The sequence below is a fragment of the Opisthocomus hoazin genome, chromosome 1 (assembly GCF_030867145.1).
Source record: "Opisthocomus hoazin isolate bOpiHoa1 chromosome 1, bOpiHoa1.hap1, whole genome shotgun sequence".
NCBI lineage: Eukaryota > Metazoa > Chordata > Aves > Opisthocomiformes > Opisthocomidae > Opisthocomus > Opisthocomus hoazin.
In genome coordinates this window covers 124363810-124380349 of record NC_134414.1, presented here as the reverse complement: position 1 = coordinate 124380349, position 16540 = coordinate 124363810, and the positions used below count along the sequence as shown (strand labels likewise).

Below are 16540 nucleotides of genomic sequence, written 5' to 3'. Positions count from 1 at the left end.
AGGTCTTGCCCCATGCTACAAGTTCTTGAACTGAAATTGACAAGAGTGTTGATCTTTGGGTTTGTTTGTTTGTTTAGTTCTTCCATCATTGTCTTCAAGTTTTTATAAAGGACATTATTATATTTTAATTATCTGACTCTCTCAGATTTCGTGTGTCACTCAATTTGTTGGGTGAAATACACTCTGTGTAAGAATTAGCGGATGTTATTTGCAAATGTTTCATATAGTCTTCCAGTCTGCTTGAGAGGCCCTGAATGAAAAGCTCACTTGAAGTTTGAACAGTATCTCAATCAAAACTTTATGCGTAAGTCTTGCTGGCAAGTTGTATAAATCATGAAAAGCTGCAAAGCAAGCTGAAAGTTTTAAAATTCTGCTAACCACTGGCTAAAGAATCCATGTGCACTGTCATTTTTTTTGAGAGGTGGGAATACAATGCTTATTGGACTCATTCAGCTCAAAAAAACCCGGAAATCCCCAGCTGAGTTTACCACAGTCATCTTATATATACCTCAAAACTTGGAGTATAAAGCCTTGCATTTTGCCAAATCTGTGTTTCTTACATAATTTTTGTGGGCATATTTTGGATCTATATACAAATAGTGTTTGAATACCATGTGTATGTAAGTGCTCATTAAAATATGTAAAGTGGAAGAAGAATATAGTAAGAAATGGAGGTAAGATTATTCAGACTTCCTTTAACAATTCCTGCCTTTCCCTCACCTCTTCACTAATTCCTGTCTGAAAAATCATTAGGTGATAAAGTTCTTCCATCAGACTGTGGAAGCTGATATATAAAGCCTCAGGTGATTTACATGTGCTCCTTGCACAGTAAGTCAGCACAACAGCTTCCACCTTGTTGGATGTACCGTGACTATTGTGGGATCCATGGGAAATGCGTTACTCATAGTTTGTCTGACAGTACACAGAGAGCTTTACCATCTGCTGGCTAGCTGAGAGCTTGCCTATACTCTGCCTGCTGCTACTGCCTTAGCCTCACGCCCACCAGTCTTCAGGAATTATTTTTTCTCCTGCTTTGCTGCCGTCCTTTTAGATTTTTAGCTTGCAAGGTTGATGTCTTCACTGTTATACTGATGCTGATGAGGTGCCAGGTGGGAAAGAAAAAAACTTGTAAGATATCTCTCATGCCTAATAGTCTTGGCCTGTTGCCACCTCGCTCTATTAATGAACAGCAGTGAAGAAATCCCTGGGGATAAGCAGTGAAGGCTAGAAAAACTATCTGGCCCTGCAGAAGGAATACAAATAATTTTACTTCTTGTAGTTATTCCAAAGCTGTTATTTATTTATTATTCAGTTTAACTCTTATAAAACATCAGAGATTGTAAGTATCAGAAAAGCCTATATTGCGAGACATAAAATAAGGAAATAAGTTTTGTAGTTGAAGCTCTACCCCAGTAACCCACAAGATCAAGAGATATTTAGTGCAAATTTGTGTTATTAAGTCTAGGTTTGACATTCCCAAGTCATTTTTATGTTGCCTTAAATTATTGCTGTATTAATTCTAATTTATTTAGATATTCAGCATTTTATGATCTTACCTATTTATTATTCCTGCTTAATTTTCAAAGGTTGTAAGTATTTAAATAATTTTTAATTTTTCCATTAAATTTGTTATTGAAACGTAGCTCTTTTAGCTTCTGTTTGCAAATAATTGCCTTGAGACTAATGTCTTTGTTCATGGGTTGTTTGGTTTTTTTTCCCAAAATAGACAAGTGTTGCTTAACTGGCTTTCCCTTCCTTTTCTGCAGGGCCACCTTCTGCTCCAAGGAATGTGATTTTCAACATTAATGAAACAGCTCTCATGTTGGAATGGAGCCCCCCAAGTGATACCGGAGGAAGAAAAGATCTCACTTACAGTGTCATCTGTAAGAAATGTGGGTCGGATGCCAGCCAGTGTGAAATTTGTGGGGGAGGTATCCGTTTCATCCCCAGGCACACAGGTCTCATCAACTCCTCTGTGACAGTGATGGACTTTGTGTCGCACGTGAACTACACCTTCGAAATAGAAGCCACAAATGGAGTCTCGGAGCTGAGTTTCTCTCCCAAGCAGTTCACAGCTATCACAGTTACCACAGATCAAGATGGTAAGTCCCAGCAGTGCATGTCTGTTACTGTGCCCCTGTCATCCGTGCAATTATTAGAGGGATCGTTTGGTTTCTTGAAGTTTGGGTCAGTGAGTTAGGATGTTTTGCAGATTGTTACATGTTTTTAAGTGCTTTTGGTGAGGACTTCCAGCTTCTACTGATGAGGGTGTTAAATGTTTTTGGCAGTTGGTACTTGACCCCAATACTCAGGGCACAAAAACGTACCTTCCTGTTTAAAATTAAGTGCAAGCTGTAACTGCCTAAGACTAACTGTATCAGTGGTTCATGAGAACTGGAGTCTGCGTCTGGTGCTTTGCCAAGTCATTCCTTACAATTTCCATTTTGAAAGAGTGAAACACCACAGGTTATCTATTGCAATTTCACAATTCAAAGGCAAAATGAAAGTGAACTCACTTCCTTTAGTATCCATGTTTCATAGTGTTAATGCAGCATGCTTCGCTAAGATACTTCAATGTCTGTATGAGCCATTTCCTTAGGTGAGGTGTCCTAATAGATTTTTTTGTTCCTTTAATTGTCCATTTTGCATTACTGGTTTTGAGCTTTTTCTTCCTCCCATTTCAGTTCAAATTCATGTCCAAGGCCGACCTTTATGAGAAATATGGGAAACTGTAAGAACTCTATTTTTTTGTTTATTTCTGCAGCTGTTTTCCTTCTATCTTTAGAAATACTTACTATGCCAGGAAACAGCATCATAGGTTACCAACAAAGCAACCTATATAGCAGTGTTATCTTCTCGCTTGTGAGAAGGTTATTTCAAAATTATCCCTTGCTGACATTTGTTCCAGAAATGTTTTTCACCTACTGTGCAGTGACATTGCAACTGTAGCTGAAGTATTTAATGCAGAACAGGAACCGTACTGGCAAAACTACGGTTTTGAGTAGAAGACCTTTGATAATATGAAAGTGTTTGGTAGAAGTGCTAATGTTCAGGAGGATCCTGTTATGTTCCACTTGTAGGAAGGCCCAGGGTTCTTTCACTGATCAGTCTCGCAAAAATCTGCTTACCTGTGTATCTGGGACAAGCAGTTTTGTTGATGAGTGAATAATTACTTGTTTGCCTTTGGGCATACAAAAATTAACAGCTTGCTGTGATGATGATGATGATGATAATGACAATGATGGTAATACTAATAATATTCATGAAAATGGATGAGAAAAAGCAAGAAAACTACTCACTCATGGTTCATGTGATGATGGTATCAGAAAAGCTAATTATATAAGATGCCTAATAATATATGCCTTGCCCTGAGAATTGCCTTAAGCTCTTAGGCTATGTATCATGTTGCAAATCTGTATCTCTCTTTTCCTTTCTCATTAAATTAAAAAAAATGTTTTGCCAGAAACTACCTCTATGTATACTTAATTTTAGATGTTTTGTTACATGGTACTAAATGCAAGTCAACAAGCATGCACAGGTGGAGGTCACCAGAGATACGGTTTGTTTTTAAACTGGCTAACAGTGAACACAGCTTGTGATGTCTATTTAAGTGGCGGGATTTTAAAAAATAATATGTCTTTTGCTGTTGTCTGTTCCTGGTTTAAGGATATAGATTTTCACTGCAGTTTACTCAAAACAGGGAAAAGACCAATGTTTTGATAATTTGTGATGCACTGACAGTAAACTCTAGAGCACAGGCTGCTTGCATTCCCTATAATAATTCTTACATTACTAAAAATGCTGTTGGAAGAGCTTGAGAATTTAAGACGAGATTTCCAGAGTAGCTGTCAGTTTATTTGGATATATAAAGACAGCTTTGCAGAAGAAAACATTGTAATAAATGAAATGGGGGCATCTATAAAATGCAGTTATAAAGATAAAACCATTTTTATAGGCTTACAAAGGGTGTAGTTGTATAAAATCATAAGCACAGTAAATATATATTTAAGAGTAAAAGAGAGAAAGATAATGTCATATGAAATATGGAAGAAAATTAATGGAGCTTTGGTTGATGGAACTTATTAAGACGACAATAAACATTTTTGTGGGTTACTTTTAGTCAGAAATAAGAAGTGATACATAGAAAGCTAGGGCATCTACCCTCAGAAAACAAAACTGTAGAACTAAAGCTTCAGAACATTGCAGAGGCTTTGTTAGTGTTTATAAATCACACTGAAGTTCTCACATAAAAGAATTAGTGACCTTTTCATTTTTATTGTTAGCCAGCTATTAGTAAGAAATTTATAGTTTTGCTTCTGCCTTATTTACCAAAAATACTAAATAATCACCTTTATATTGCCTTTTTTTCTAGCTGTACCTCTAAACAGTAAACTCACTGTTGCAGTCTTTCCTTATAATCTTAATCACACTGAAATGGACAGTACTTATTGCATGGTGTTGCAGTTTTGTGCACATGTTCACATAAAACAAAGATCCAAGATTATATGCGTGACGTGACAACAAATCACAAATAACTTAATGTGTGCAAGGACTGCATTACCAGAAGCCCAAACATACTGATTTCAAACATTTTTTCTCTTTTGATATTGTCATGGTTTAACCCCAGCTGGCAACTAAGCACCACACACCGCTCACTCACTCCCCCCCAGTGGGATGGGGGACAGAATCAGAAGAGTGAGAAAACTTGTGGATTGAGATAAAGACAGTTTAACGGCTAAAGCAAAAGCTGTGCACGGAAGCAAAGCAAAACAAGGAATTCATTCACCACTTCCCATCGGCAGGCAGGTATTTGCCCATCCCCAGGACAGCAGGGCTCCATCACACGTAACCGTTACTTGGGAAGACAAAGGCCGTCCCTCCAAATGTCCCCCCCTTCCTTCTTCTTCCCCCTGCTTTATATGCTGAGCACGAAGTCATATGGCCCAGAATAACCCTTTGGTCAATTGGGATCAGCTGTCCCAGCTATGTCCCCCACAAACTTCTTGTGTACCCCCAGCCTGCTTGCTGGTGTGGTGGGGTGAAAAGCAGGAAAGACCTTGACTGCTGAACAACAACTAAAACATCAGTGTGTTATCAACGTTCTTCTCATACTAAATCCAAAACACAGCACTATACCAGCTACTGGGAAGAAAATAAACTCTATCCCAGCTGAAACCAGGACAGTTGTGTGTCTGATATGAAATATTTAGATCTATAATAAATTATACCTACACAACATATTTATCCCATATTCATACTACCTTTTTATATGTAATCTTTTCATACTGTTTGACTATTTTTGGTGTACACATTGCATGAAGTGATAGACCTCTTTGTAAATATATAAATTGTTTCCTTCAGTTGTCGTGTCTTTGTTAAGAATATAGAACAATATCTTCAGCTGTTGTAAATCTAGACCATTCTGTTAGCTGCAATAATTTACAGTAGCTGAGGAGCTAGCATTTTATTTTCTTTGAGCATATAGGATTTACTTCCCTCTAGTGGCCCTTTCTTTTTGATTGTTTATGTGAAATTAACAGATTCTTCTTTAAACATGCAAAATTATTAGCTTGTTCTTCAGGGGTTTTTCTCTCTTTTTGGAGAAGATATTGCTGTTGGCATTTTGCTGAATAAAGTAATGCAGTGAAGAGTACCATGGGCATCCATAGAAACTGAAGAATTGTATTCTGCGACAATGAGTAGAGTAGTCTGAGAGCATCAAAGAGGGAGAATATTTGCTGACAGGAGAAGTGAACTAATTCAAAAGTGATGAAGGCTCATCTTTATGCGCAGAGCTCTACCACAGCTAATATTAAAAACTTAGCTGGCTCCTCATGCAGTCACCAGCATCAACAAGCTTAACTGCGCTGCTCAGCTCTGACAATGACAAGAAGACTAAAGGAAAATAGTACTTTGAAAAGGCTTTGCAAACTGCATCCCGCAAACCTCTCTGAGATTTGATGATTAAAGCACTACCAGGCCTGATCCAATACTGAAAAAAAATTACTAGCATTAATACAAGTCATATGGAAATAATTTGGTAGCATTCATGACTTTTTTAGTTATTAATTTTGTACAAATATTCATTAATTCAATATCCATGTTTTTGATTTGCCCCCCACCGGGCTTCATAAGGAAACAAAGTTTCTGTGGGCACATTGTCAGGCACCATAAAGAACTGTGAACCCATTAGCCAATGTGAGTTCAATAACAGAGAGAAAGGATTCACAGATACTATGGTCTGTCAACAGAAGTGTGAAAAATGACCACTTACAGTCGCCAAGCTGTTGGCTGGGTCTGCAAATGGAAAAGCAAGGTTCAGCTACGTAAGGGTTGCTTACTGGACTAGAGATGTCAGCTGACCGAAGACTTAACCTGTCTGTTGGCTAGTAAGTAAAGAAAGGATACATATAGTTCCTGTGTGGCAACAGCATGTGCTGTGTCTTGCCCAGCAAGTGTGAGAAACAAGGATGGGGTAGGGATGTGTTAGGAAGTGTAGATGTTGCAGATGGAGATATGAGGGAAGTGAGCAGTTTAGCGTGCAGGGATGCGATGAGGAAGGCCAAGGCCCACCTGGAATTGAAGCTGGCAAGGGATGTCAAAAACAACAAGAAGGGCTTCTTCAACTGCATCAGCAGCAAAAGGAAGGCTAGGGACAATGTGGGGCCGCTGCTGAATGAGGCGGGTGTCCTGGTGACGGAGGATGCGGAGAAGGCAGAGCTACTGAATGCCTTCTTTGCTTCAGTCTTCAGTGCTAAGACTGGCCCTCAGGAATCCCAGGCCCCGGAGGTAAGAGAAGAAGCCTACAGAGAGGATGACTTTCCCTTGGTCGAGGAGGACTGTGTGAGGGATCGCTTAAGCGATCTGGATGTCCACAAATCCATGGGCCCCGATGGAATGCACCCACGAGTGCTGACAGAGCTGGTGGATGTCATTGCTGAGCCACTCTCCATCATCTTTGAGAGGTCCTGGAGGACAGGAGAGGTGCCCGAGGACTGGAGAAAGGCCAATGTCACTCCAGTCTTCAAAAAGGGCAAGAAGGAGGACCCAGGAAACTACTGAATTTTCTGGGTCCAGTGAGGCTGACCCAGGCCGGTCAGCCTTACCTCCATCACGGGAAAGGTGATGGAGCAGCTTATCCTGGAGGCCATCATCAAGCAAGTGGAAGAAAAGAAGGTTATCAGGAGTAGTCAGCCTGGATTCACCAAGGGGAAATCAAGCCTGACCAATCTAATAGCTTTCTACGATGACATGACTGGCTGGGTAGACGAAGGGAGAGCCGTGGATGTTGTCTACCTCGACTTCAGCAAGGCTTTTGACACAGTCTCCCATGATATCCTCCTAGGGAAGCTCAGGAAGTGTGGGCTAGATGAGTGGTCGGTGAAGTGGATTGAGAACTGGCTGAATGGCAGAACTCAGAGGGTTGTCATCAGCGGCGCTGAGTCTAGTTGGAGGCTGGTAACTAGTGGTGTCCCTCAGGGGTCAGTACTGGGCCCAGTCTTGTTTAACTTCTTCATCAACAACCTGGATGAAGAGTTAGAATGTACCCTCAGCAAGTTTGCTGATGACACCAAACTGGAAGGTGTGGTAGACACACCGGAAGGCTGTGCTGCCATTCAGCATGACCTGGATAGGCTGGAAAGCTGGGCAGAGAGGAACCTGATGAGGTTCAACAAAGACAAATGCAGGATCCTGCACCTTGGGAGGAACAACCCCATGCATCAGTACAGGCTTGGGGTGGACCTGCTGGAGAGCAGCTCTGTGGAGAGGGACCTGGGTGTCCGGGTGGACGGCAGGTTAACCATGAGCCAGCACTGTGCCCTGGCTGCCAAGAAAGCTAATGGGATCCTGGGGTGCCTTAGGAGGAGTGTGGCCAGCAGGTCGAGGAAGGTTCTCCTTCCCCTCGACCCTGCCCTGGTGAGGCCTCATCTGGAGTACTGTGTCCAGTTCTGGGCTCCCCAGTTCAAGAAAGATGAAGAGCTACTGGAGAGAGTCCAGAGGAGGGCTACAAGGATGGTGAGGAGACTGGAGCATCTCTCCTACGGGGAGAGGCTGAGGGAGCTGGGCTTGTTCAGCCTGAAGAAGAGAAGGCTGCGAGGGGACTTAATATATACTTACAAATATCTGAAGGGTGGGTGTCAGGAGGATGGGGCCAAGCTCTTTTCAGTAGTGCCCAAGGACAGGACAAGGGGCAATGGGCACAAACTGAAGCACAGGAAGTTCCATCTGAACATGAGGAAGAACTTCTTCCCTCCGAGGGCGACGGAGCACTGGAACAGGCTGCCCAGGGAGGCTGTGGAGTCTTCTTCTCTGGAGATACTCAAGACCCGCCTGGACAAGGTCCTGTGCAGCTTGCTGTAGGTGACCCTGCTTCGGCAGGAGAGTTGGACAAGATGACCCACAGAGGTCCCTTCCAACCCCTACTGTTCTGTGATTCTGTGATTCTGTGATTGTGAGCCATATGCTACTCTTGCATAGCTTTGTTTCAAAATGTTTTATCAAAATAATCCCTACTTTAAATTCAGATAAATGGACAGATAAACAGAAGGAGAATCTGCTCAGAAAAGCACTTAAGCAAAGCCCCTGTGCAAGGAAGAACATTGGCATGTATTAAGTGCTTTCCCAAATCACTGCCAAAGTAATTTGTAAACAACTGAAAGGTAAAACATGTTTTCAGAAAAAGCCTCATCAAAAAATGTTTAATCCTGTTGTTCAGAAAAGTGCCTGAATGCCTTTTCTTTATGGGAGCAAGAAAGTTTTATACAGCAGTAAATATGCTGAGTATGAAGTAATTGTACTCAATCGACTTTAAATCATTGTGTGAAGAAGCAGAGAATTATATGCTGAATTGTAATTTATGTTTCTCTTATGACTAATGGAAGGAAGAGGCACCTCACTACATAACTTTCTTAGCATGCCTTAGTCTGCACTGCCTAAAGAAAATTCAGAAGTACTTGAGGTTTTTCATGCATAATTAAAGTAGTAAATGATGAATAATTAAGCAAAACAGAACTTAAAACAGTAGTACCTATTTCCAAGTAACATACCACATGCACATTCACTCAGTGGGCACTTATATGATCTATTATTTGAGAATAGATGGAGTTTTTAACATTACGTGATGCAGAGGGGTAGTAGAGCCGTGAGGCATACCTTGAGTGCATGGTTATGCAGACAGTGGCCTGCTCCGTTTCAGCCCACCATTTCAGCTGTACCACTGAGAAGCAGCACGCCGTAGATATAGTGTTTGTCTGACTGAATAGTTTCCTCATTGTCTGGTCTGCATCTTCACCGCATCATGTCCCTCCTGTGGGACTCCATGCTGACAGCCCCCAGCTCACCTTTTGCCTGTGAGTCCCGCAGCAGCGACCCCCCCTTAAAATCACCATCCAGTCATGGGATGCTTCGCGGGCATTGTTTAATTCGTGGGCTCCTTCTGCATGTCTTGCCTGCCTTGGTGGAAAATTTACACCAGAGAAATACTCCTTCTGCCACTGCATCCCACAAATCTCGTTTTCTCCCTCCTCAGTTCTGCAGTTTGTGAGTGACTGGTCTTCGTGACATCAAAGACCTGCTACCAGTGGACTAAGTTTGAGAGACTTCACTCTGTCTGGGCACACACCCTGTTATTGTATTAAAGACTTGTCTAGTTTTGCTGTGTCTGTCTAGTGTTGGCAGCCTGTGACTAGCTGAGGTTTTCAGGCAGACTCTGCAACTGCAAATCTGGCAGGATTCCTTTGTCTAATACATTTTATTTTATGTGAGCCATTGACAGATAGATCCTAGGTGATGTTTCCTGATCTGGTGGTAAAATCTTGCCAGTGTCTGAAAGTGATTGCCTTTCATCTAATTCGCTTGTCTAAAGAAGTTACAGCCAATTCGTTGTACAGGTGGCTCCTCAGACATATTTGTAGGCCAGTGTGGATGGACTGTAGCAACAGCAACCTCTTACCACTCTCCTAGAGCTGTGGGAACTGAGGATGGGAGGATTTCAGTGTCTCTTCTAGGAGTAAATATGACCATATCACCATGAATTACTGGCATATAGCATTATAGTAACAATGCAGATGGTATATGTTGTTAAGAGCCTCATCCAACTGTCAGAAAAGTGTTTCAGTGGCACTGCCAGGACAGGTTTATCGGGATTAATCCTTCTGGCTGATGACAGTATAGTTTCAGGGTGGTCCCTGGGGTCGCAGGGGAGTTCCCTGTTCACTCATCCTAAGTTGCTTCCCATAGTAGCATCGGACTTTCACCCTAATCAAAAGTCAACTTTCCTTTTTTTCCCATCAGTGTTGCATCTCTATAGCTATGACTGGCCTTTGTAACTTTGAAGTCAAGAAAGCTTCTCTTTTCATAATGACGGGATGAAGCCCCTTGAACCGTCTTCCAAACTGTTTATGTTAATGGTTTATAAATCTAAAGGAACAGGTATTTCTAATCACTAATTGTTGAAATGGAATAGCAGGTCGCATAAAAGCCTGTTATGAAACAGTCACAAAACAACCTCCGTCAGACATTGCCAGAGCAAAAGCCACATGAAAGAAAATCATGACATTTTCATAGAAGACAATAAATGAGAAATTTATCGCATTTATTTACCTGACACCTACAGATGTATTGATAGTTCTACCAAACCCTGTACTGTCGTCAGAGCAGTGCAGAACAGTGTTGCTGGTGCTATTTATGTGAAAAATTTGAAGAGAAATACTAACTCATTGGTTACTGGCTAGGGACAGTCTGTAAGTGTCCATACTGAATGTGACCTGAAGACAGTAAGAGGGATTACTAATGAAAAAAAAGGTCTGAGATGTGTACTCCCTATTTTCAGTCACTTCTAGACAGTATATTTAAACAATATGTTTAAAAAAGGTATTCAGCATTATGCAATGAATATTCAGGCCAGTTCATTAAACTATATGAATATTTATGTCAGTGTGTATATAAATCAAGCATTTACAGTTGGGAAGAAAACCACAAGGCAGAAATGCTAAATCTCGATTCTCAGACCTGTTCAACTAAGGTTTTGCTGAACACTCTTCAGGTCTGCGAGAATTCAATGTTTTGAGGCAAGGTCTTCGTGCAGTATGGTTATTACCCACAGGTTTTCATCTGTTGGTCACTTCTGTACATTTAGCCTACTTTTTGCTGATGTTTCTTTACACATATGCCTGATTGCTGCACAGTAATCATAGGTGAAAAATGGCTTTTAAAATAATTTCCATTTGTATCCTGAAGATTATTTATATACTTATAAATTTTCTTTAACGAATATGTTCTTTTTCTGCTGGCAGATATTGATGTTCAGCCATTTCTTTAATGTAGCAAGAGTCAACCTGATTCTATGTACTTTCAATTCTCATTCACCGTTATTATCCATTAAGCTAGTTAGACTATGCATAGCTTTAAGATCCTTTTCTCTAAGTTACGCAGTATGAGGAGAACAAAATGAAATTCTAGTTTGAATGAGGAAGGGAAAGAGTTTAATCAATACTGTATTTTTCCCATAATATACTTAGCAGTGTGGTCTTTTAGCTTTTATAATAGTTTCTTTCATTCCATAGCACACTATTATTTATAACCATTGGGAATTTTTCTGTGACATGCATTTTCAGCAAGTTTCTGATTTAAGTTGTAGTCACTAAAATACTATGTCCAAATGCCGCAACAATTGTGTATTTAATAATAATCGTTTAATTCAATTTGTAAAAGGGACATTTGTGGAGAAAAATGTAAAATAATCATTACAAATAAATTGGTAGGCATACAGCACTGAGTGAGAAATATGGATTTTTTCTGTTCCTATTGTAGTCAGTAGCTGTGAAGGGCAGTCAGCACATGATTAAGCCCCTAAGAATGAGACGTTTATTCATTGTCTTTGGTGATTTTAAACAAAAATGTCAAACAAGCTTATTGGTGCTATCTGCACACCACTCAGCTAAGAACCGTGTTAGGATAATCAAGCACATTTCAGTTAGATGGGCCCTCTCACAGTGAATGATAAACAGTTAGAAGAATCATTATTGAGTGTTCTAGTCAGGGCGGGATGCAGGATATTTCATATATAAACTGGTGACTTCAGTAATTAGAAACCCCTGTCACAAATATTAATTGACCGACAGGAAATTCTTCAGAGTTACATTAGGAACCTTCTGTTTTCAAAGTTTACCTAAACATTTCTGAAAGCTATTTAATTGTATTTTAAAAAAAGAAAAACAAACCAGCAACCACAACTCTGGTGTTCCCATTGTATGACAAGTGAAATGAAGTCTTCTGTTGCATTCTTGGCAAGAGGAGTGATTTTGGTCAAGGATAGTAAAGGAAGACATTCATCACGCCTAGTCAATCTGAAATAAATTGTGTTTGTAGGTGTCATGACTTTCACGCAAACCTTTAGGGAATGTGTTTGAAATGAAGGACATAGTAAATTACAAACCAATTCTGCTGATGTTTGCTATGGGGTCTTTAAAGCAATCATGTTGGAAGCAGGTTGCTCCGATTCATTTGCTTCTTAAAATGTAGTATCTTCATTACACTCAACAACCCTTCTTCTTCAACTTCTGCGACTCTTTCATATGCATTTGCCTTAGGCTCACAGTCTGGAAATAGTTTTCATTTATAAACAAAAATGGCATTAAGTTGTGCACATTGAAATAAGGTTGAGACCAGACTCAAAATTACATAGTTTCTAAAGCTTCAGAAATCTTTTACAGTTCTGTTAGTCTTAAGGCAATATTTCTAATAACATGCTTTTACCTTTTTCTACTTGGACTAACAATGAGAGATATCTTTTTACTATCTTCATATCTGTGTTACATATTTAAATGTTTTCCCACTGTGGTAAAATTTATACTGGGTCTCCAACGAACAAATAATAAAGATTGTTCCTCTGATAAGATTATACTAGCCAGGAAATTAACACTTAATATTTAGTTTAGAAATGCATGTTGCCTTTAACAACCTCTGTCATAAGTGAGCCTTCGTAGTCTGAATCCTAGTCTGACAGAGACGAGGCAGGGGGTGACAACCAGTGTCAAGATTGGCTGGTGTATTGGTTGGCCAGGAGCAAAAGAAGGGAAAAAAAAAGACACTCTTAATCTGCTGAATCTTCTTTCCATCTAGCATGCAGTCTCTGGTTTCCACTGAGAAGCTATTTTTACATATTAAATATGCATATTTTTCTTTATTTATACTCTTCTGAGACTTCCCTTAAAACCTTCACTTAAACAGGAATATTATCAGATATTCAAGACATGGCTACAGGTTCTAAAGTGGACTTTTTCAGTAATACCATTGTAAATAATTTAATACTTTGTTGACCCTCTGGAATGAGTGCAACTAATTCTGTGCGGGACTAACTGTTCAGAGTATTTTGTCTCAGTTGTTTTCACTTACGAAAGTGACATAGAAGTTAGCAAACAGTGCGTCAGATAAAAGTGCTTGCTTTTGTTGTCTACATGTAGAGTCATGATAGCCAAAAGGAGGTGGAAGGTCATGCAGAGAACCATTCCCAAGAAAGAAAGGAAGAGGCATGTGAATGAAAGAATTTATAATACAAAAAAAAAAAAAAACTTAAAAAAAAATTTAAAACCATGTATTCAGCAAATTAGGCCAATGATCACCATGTTTCTTTCTTGGAATAACAATGTCATCTTGTATACTAAACAATTCAGTGTTTGAAAACTGAAATTTTAAAGCAAATATATGCAAGAAATCTCCAATTGCAAAGCTAGATCTAATGTCCCAAAGCTGTTTCACTGGAAGTCAGTTACAGATGTCCCACTGGATGAAAAGCTCAGCTAATGTTTCATGAACGCTCCTGTTGTCTGCTCTACTCTTACTTAGTTTTTTTGCCTTCATCCACAGTACTTGGATAATGAGGCACAACTCTTCTGCTGAAGTCAGTGGCAAACCCTATAAATTGCTCCAGTGTTAATGAGATCTCATTCTTTATTGAATTAATCTCCATTTGTAGGAATTTTCTTTGTCCTTATTCTGTCTGAATACAAAGTAATATTTTTAAACTTGTCTTTTCCATATTGTTTTAAATAACACATGCTACTGGAGAGAGTCCAGCGGAGGGCTACAAGGATGGTGAGGGGACTGGAGCATCTCCACTACGAGGAGAGGTTGAGGGAACTGGGCTTGTTCAGCCTGAAGAAGAGAAGGCTGCGAGGGGACCTTATAAATGCCTACAAATATCTGAAGGGTGGGTGTCAGGAGGATGGGGCCAAGCTCTTTTCAGTGGTGCCCAGTGACAGGACAAGGGGTAATGGGCACAAACTGAGGCACAGGAAGTTCCGTCTGAACATGAGGAGGAACTTCTTCTCTCTGAGGGTGACGGAGCACTGGAACAGGCTGCCCAGGGAGGTTGTGGAGTCTCCTTCTCTGGAGATATTCAAGACCCGCCTGGACAAGGTCCTGTGCAGCCTGCTGTAGGTGACCCTGCTTCGGCGGGGGGGTTGGACTAGATGACCCACAGAGGTCCCTTCCAACCCCTACTATTCTGTACAGCTTCTAAATCATGTGTTTGATCTATAAATATATTGAAGTGTTTAGAGATTAATGTGCGTTATCTAAGTGACTTATAAATTCTAACTTGTTATGCCTTGCAAACAGTTGATGTATGATCCCATAAGTTACTGACAAGTTGTTCAGCCAGTTTCCAAGACTGTATTTTACAGTTTAGAAAAAAATGTTGATTTTACTACATTAACTCAAATCTGTCTGGAAAACAAATTGTCTGATCCCAATGACTTGTTCATATATACATAATATTAAACTCTAAGCTACATTTTTTAAAACCAGGTTGTTCTCCTAAAATTATCTAACACTTCTTTTTATCCTGTGATTGAAGATCAAGGAAGACTAAAAAAATATATTTACAGGGTAGGGTAATGGAATAATGGGTTTTAGGAAATTCAGTCTATAGTTCAAGGATGATGGGCTACAGTCTGTCAACAATAGAGAAGATATGAGATTGCCTTCCTCCCTCAACTCATACATTTTTCTGTCAAGTTAGAAATGTCATTTACTAATTAGACATGAGGTGAATTTTGTGTATGTCATTGCCGTATATTCATAGATGTGATTTATTCTAATAAAGGGAAAACATTTTCATTGATGTTTATTGTCCCTCTATGCCATTTTACAGAAAGTATAGATTTCAGTTTATAAATAACGCAACTCTGACTAGAATATAAAGTCTTTGAAGAGAGGAAATAGAGAAAATCCCATTTTTCTACTGTGAAATTAAATACTATTATTTTTAAAAATGCTTGTTTGTGTTTGGAAGTGAATTTTGTATGGTCAAAGCAGCAAGTTGACAGCATGGAAGATTAAAGTCTGTACCTTTTCAGAGGACACGTGTGACTGCGGAGCTGTATGAACTTACTTCCCTGGTGTATACTATTTAGGTGCTGAAAGATTATCTTTAGGAGAAGAGCATAGTTTCATCTGCATTGATCTCCTTGACCTTTTCCTGAAACGATCAGGTTCAGTGGTGCCAGTTTCAATGGTAACTTTTGTTTCATGCAACATAATGTAATAGTGAAAAAGTAATTAATCTCAGACAAACAAAGGGATGTTTGCGACATCTTTGAAGCTTAATTTCACTGTGAATAGTTTCTCATGTTGCAACCCATAGGAGCTGATGTAAAAGGAAGTAAGTTGTGTCCTAAAACCTCTACCCTTGGCCCATGCAGCTTCTGTATCCCATAGAGCCACCTGCACCAAACACACCATTAAGGCATTAACATGGTATTGCAATGCTTTTACATCACATTCCAGTGTATGTATCAGTGCAATTCTGTGCAGGTTCAGGGGCATATTGCAGGGTATCTTTATCTGTTTACCAAGTTATCTAACATCAGGTTTGCTTCATTATCCTCCCCTTTAAAATTTTTGCTTTTCTGTTATGACCATTAATCTGTGACATGACTGGTTCATAAAGATGGCCTGATATTTCTAGGTAAGCACCCAGGATATTAGCTGCAATGCTGGGTGGTGAAGTGAAACACAGGCTACAGCATAGAAAATCAGTCCAGATCTTGTTTCTCCATATTCGTATATACAGTAGAATTCTCTATAAAATTTCTAGATAACCTTTACATTCTCATAAACATAAGAAATATAAGCTGTTTTAAGCAGCAGTGTGAACAAAATGTTCTTAATTTTTCCATTTCAGGATGATGGTTATATTGTCAGACTTTAAAAGTGTGGCTTTCTTATGCAGTTTGAGGGACAGTAAGACTAACATCTTCAAAAATAATTTGAGTGGGATGAATATGTGTCAGTTTTTGTGAGCAAGTCACTATTATTCAGTTGATGGAGGACTAAAATTAATTAGAATTTCAATCTTGAATTTCTTCTATAATTAAACATAATTTAAAAGATAAAAAATGCATAATATTCACTATATATAGTTTTATTTCTGTATGCATCTATATATTATACAAGACTGTCTTTTTATATATGTACACATAGTGTGAAAAAAATGATTTGCCCCTGATTCATTAGTCTAATACTAAATACATATTAA

At 39.4% G+C, this 16540-nt stretch overlaps 1 protein-coding gene across 4 annotated transcripts in view; it reads left to right on the top strand.

Moving 5' to 3' along the window:
- EPHA6 (EPH receptor A6) overlaps positions 1 to 16540 on the top strand; it is a 543420-nt gene that overhangs the window by 290596 nt on the left and 236284 nt on the right. For all 4 annotated transcript variants that reach the window (XM_075434878.1, XM_075434861.1, XM_075434886.1 and 1 more), the window contains exon 5: positions 1767 to 2102. In XM_075434878.1, coding sequence (XP_075290993.1) covers positions 1767 to 2102 — 336 coding nt within the window. The remainder of the gene's footprint in view (positions 1 to 1766; positions 2103 to 16540) is intronic.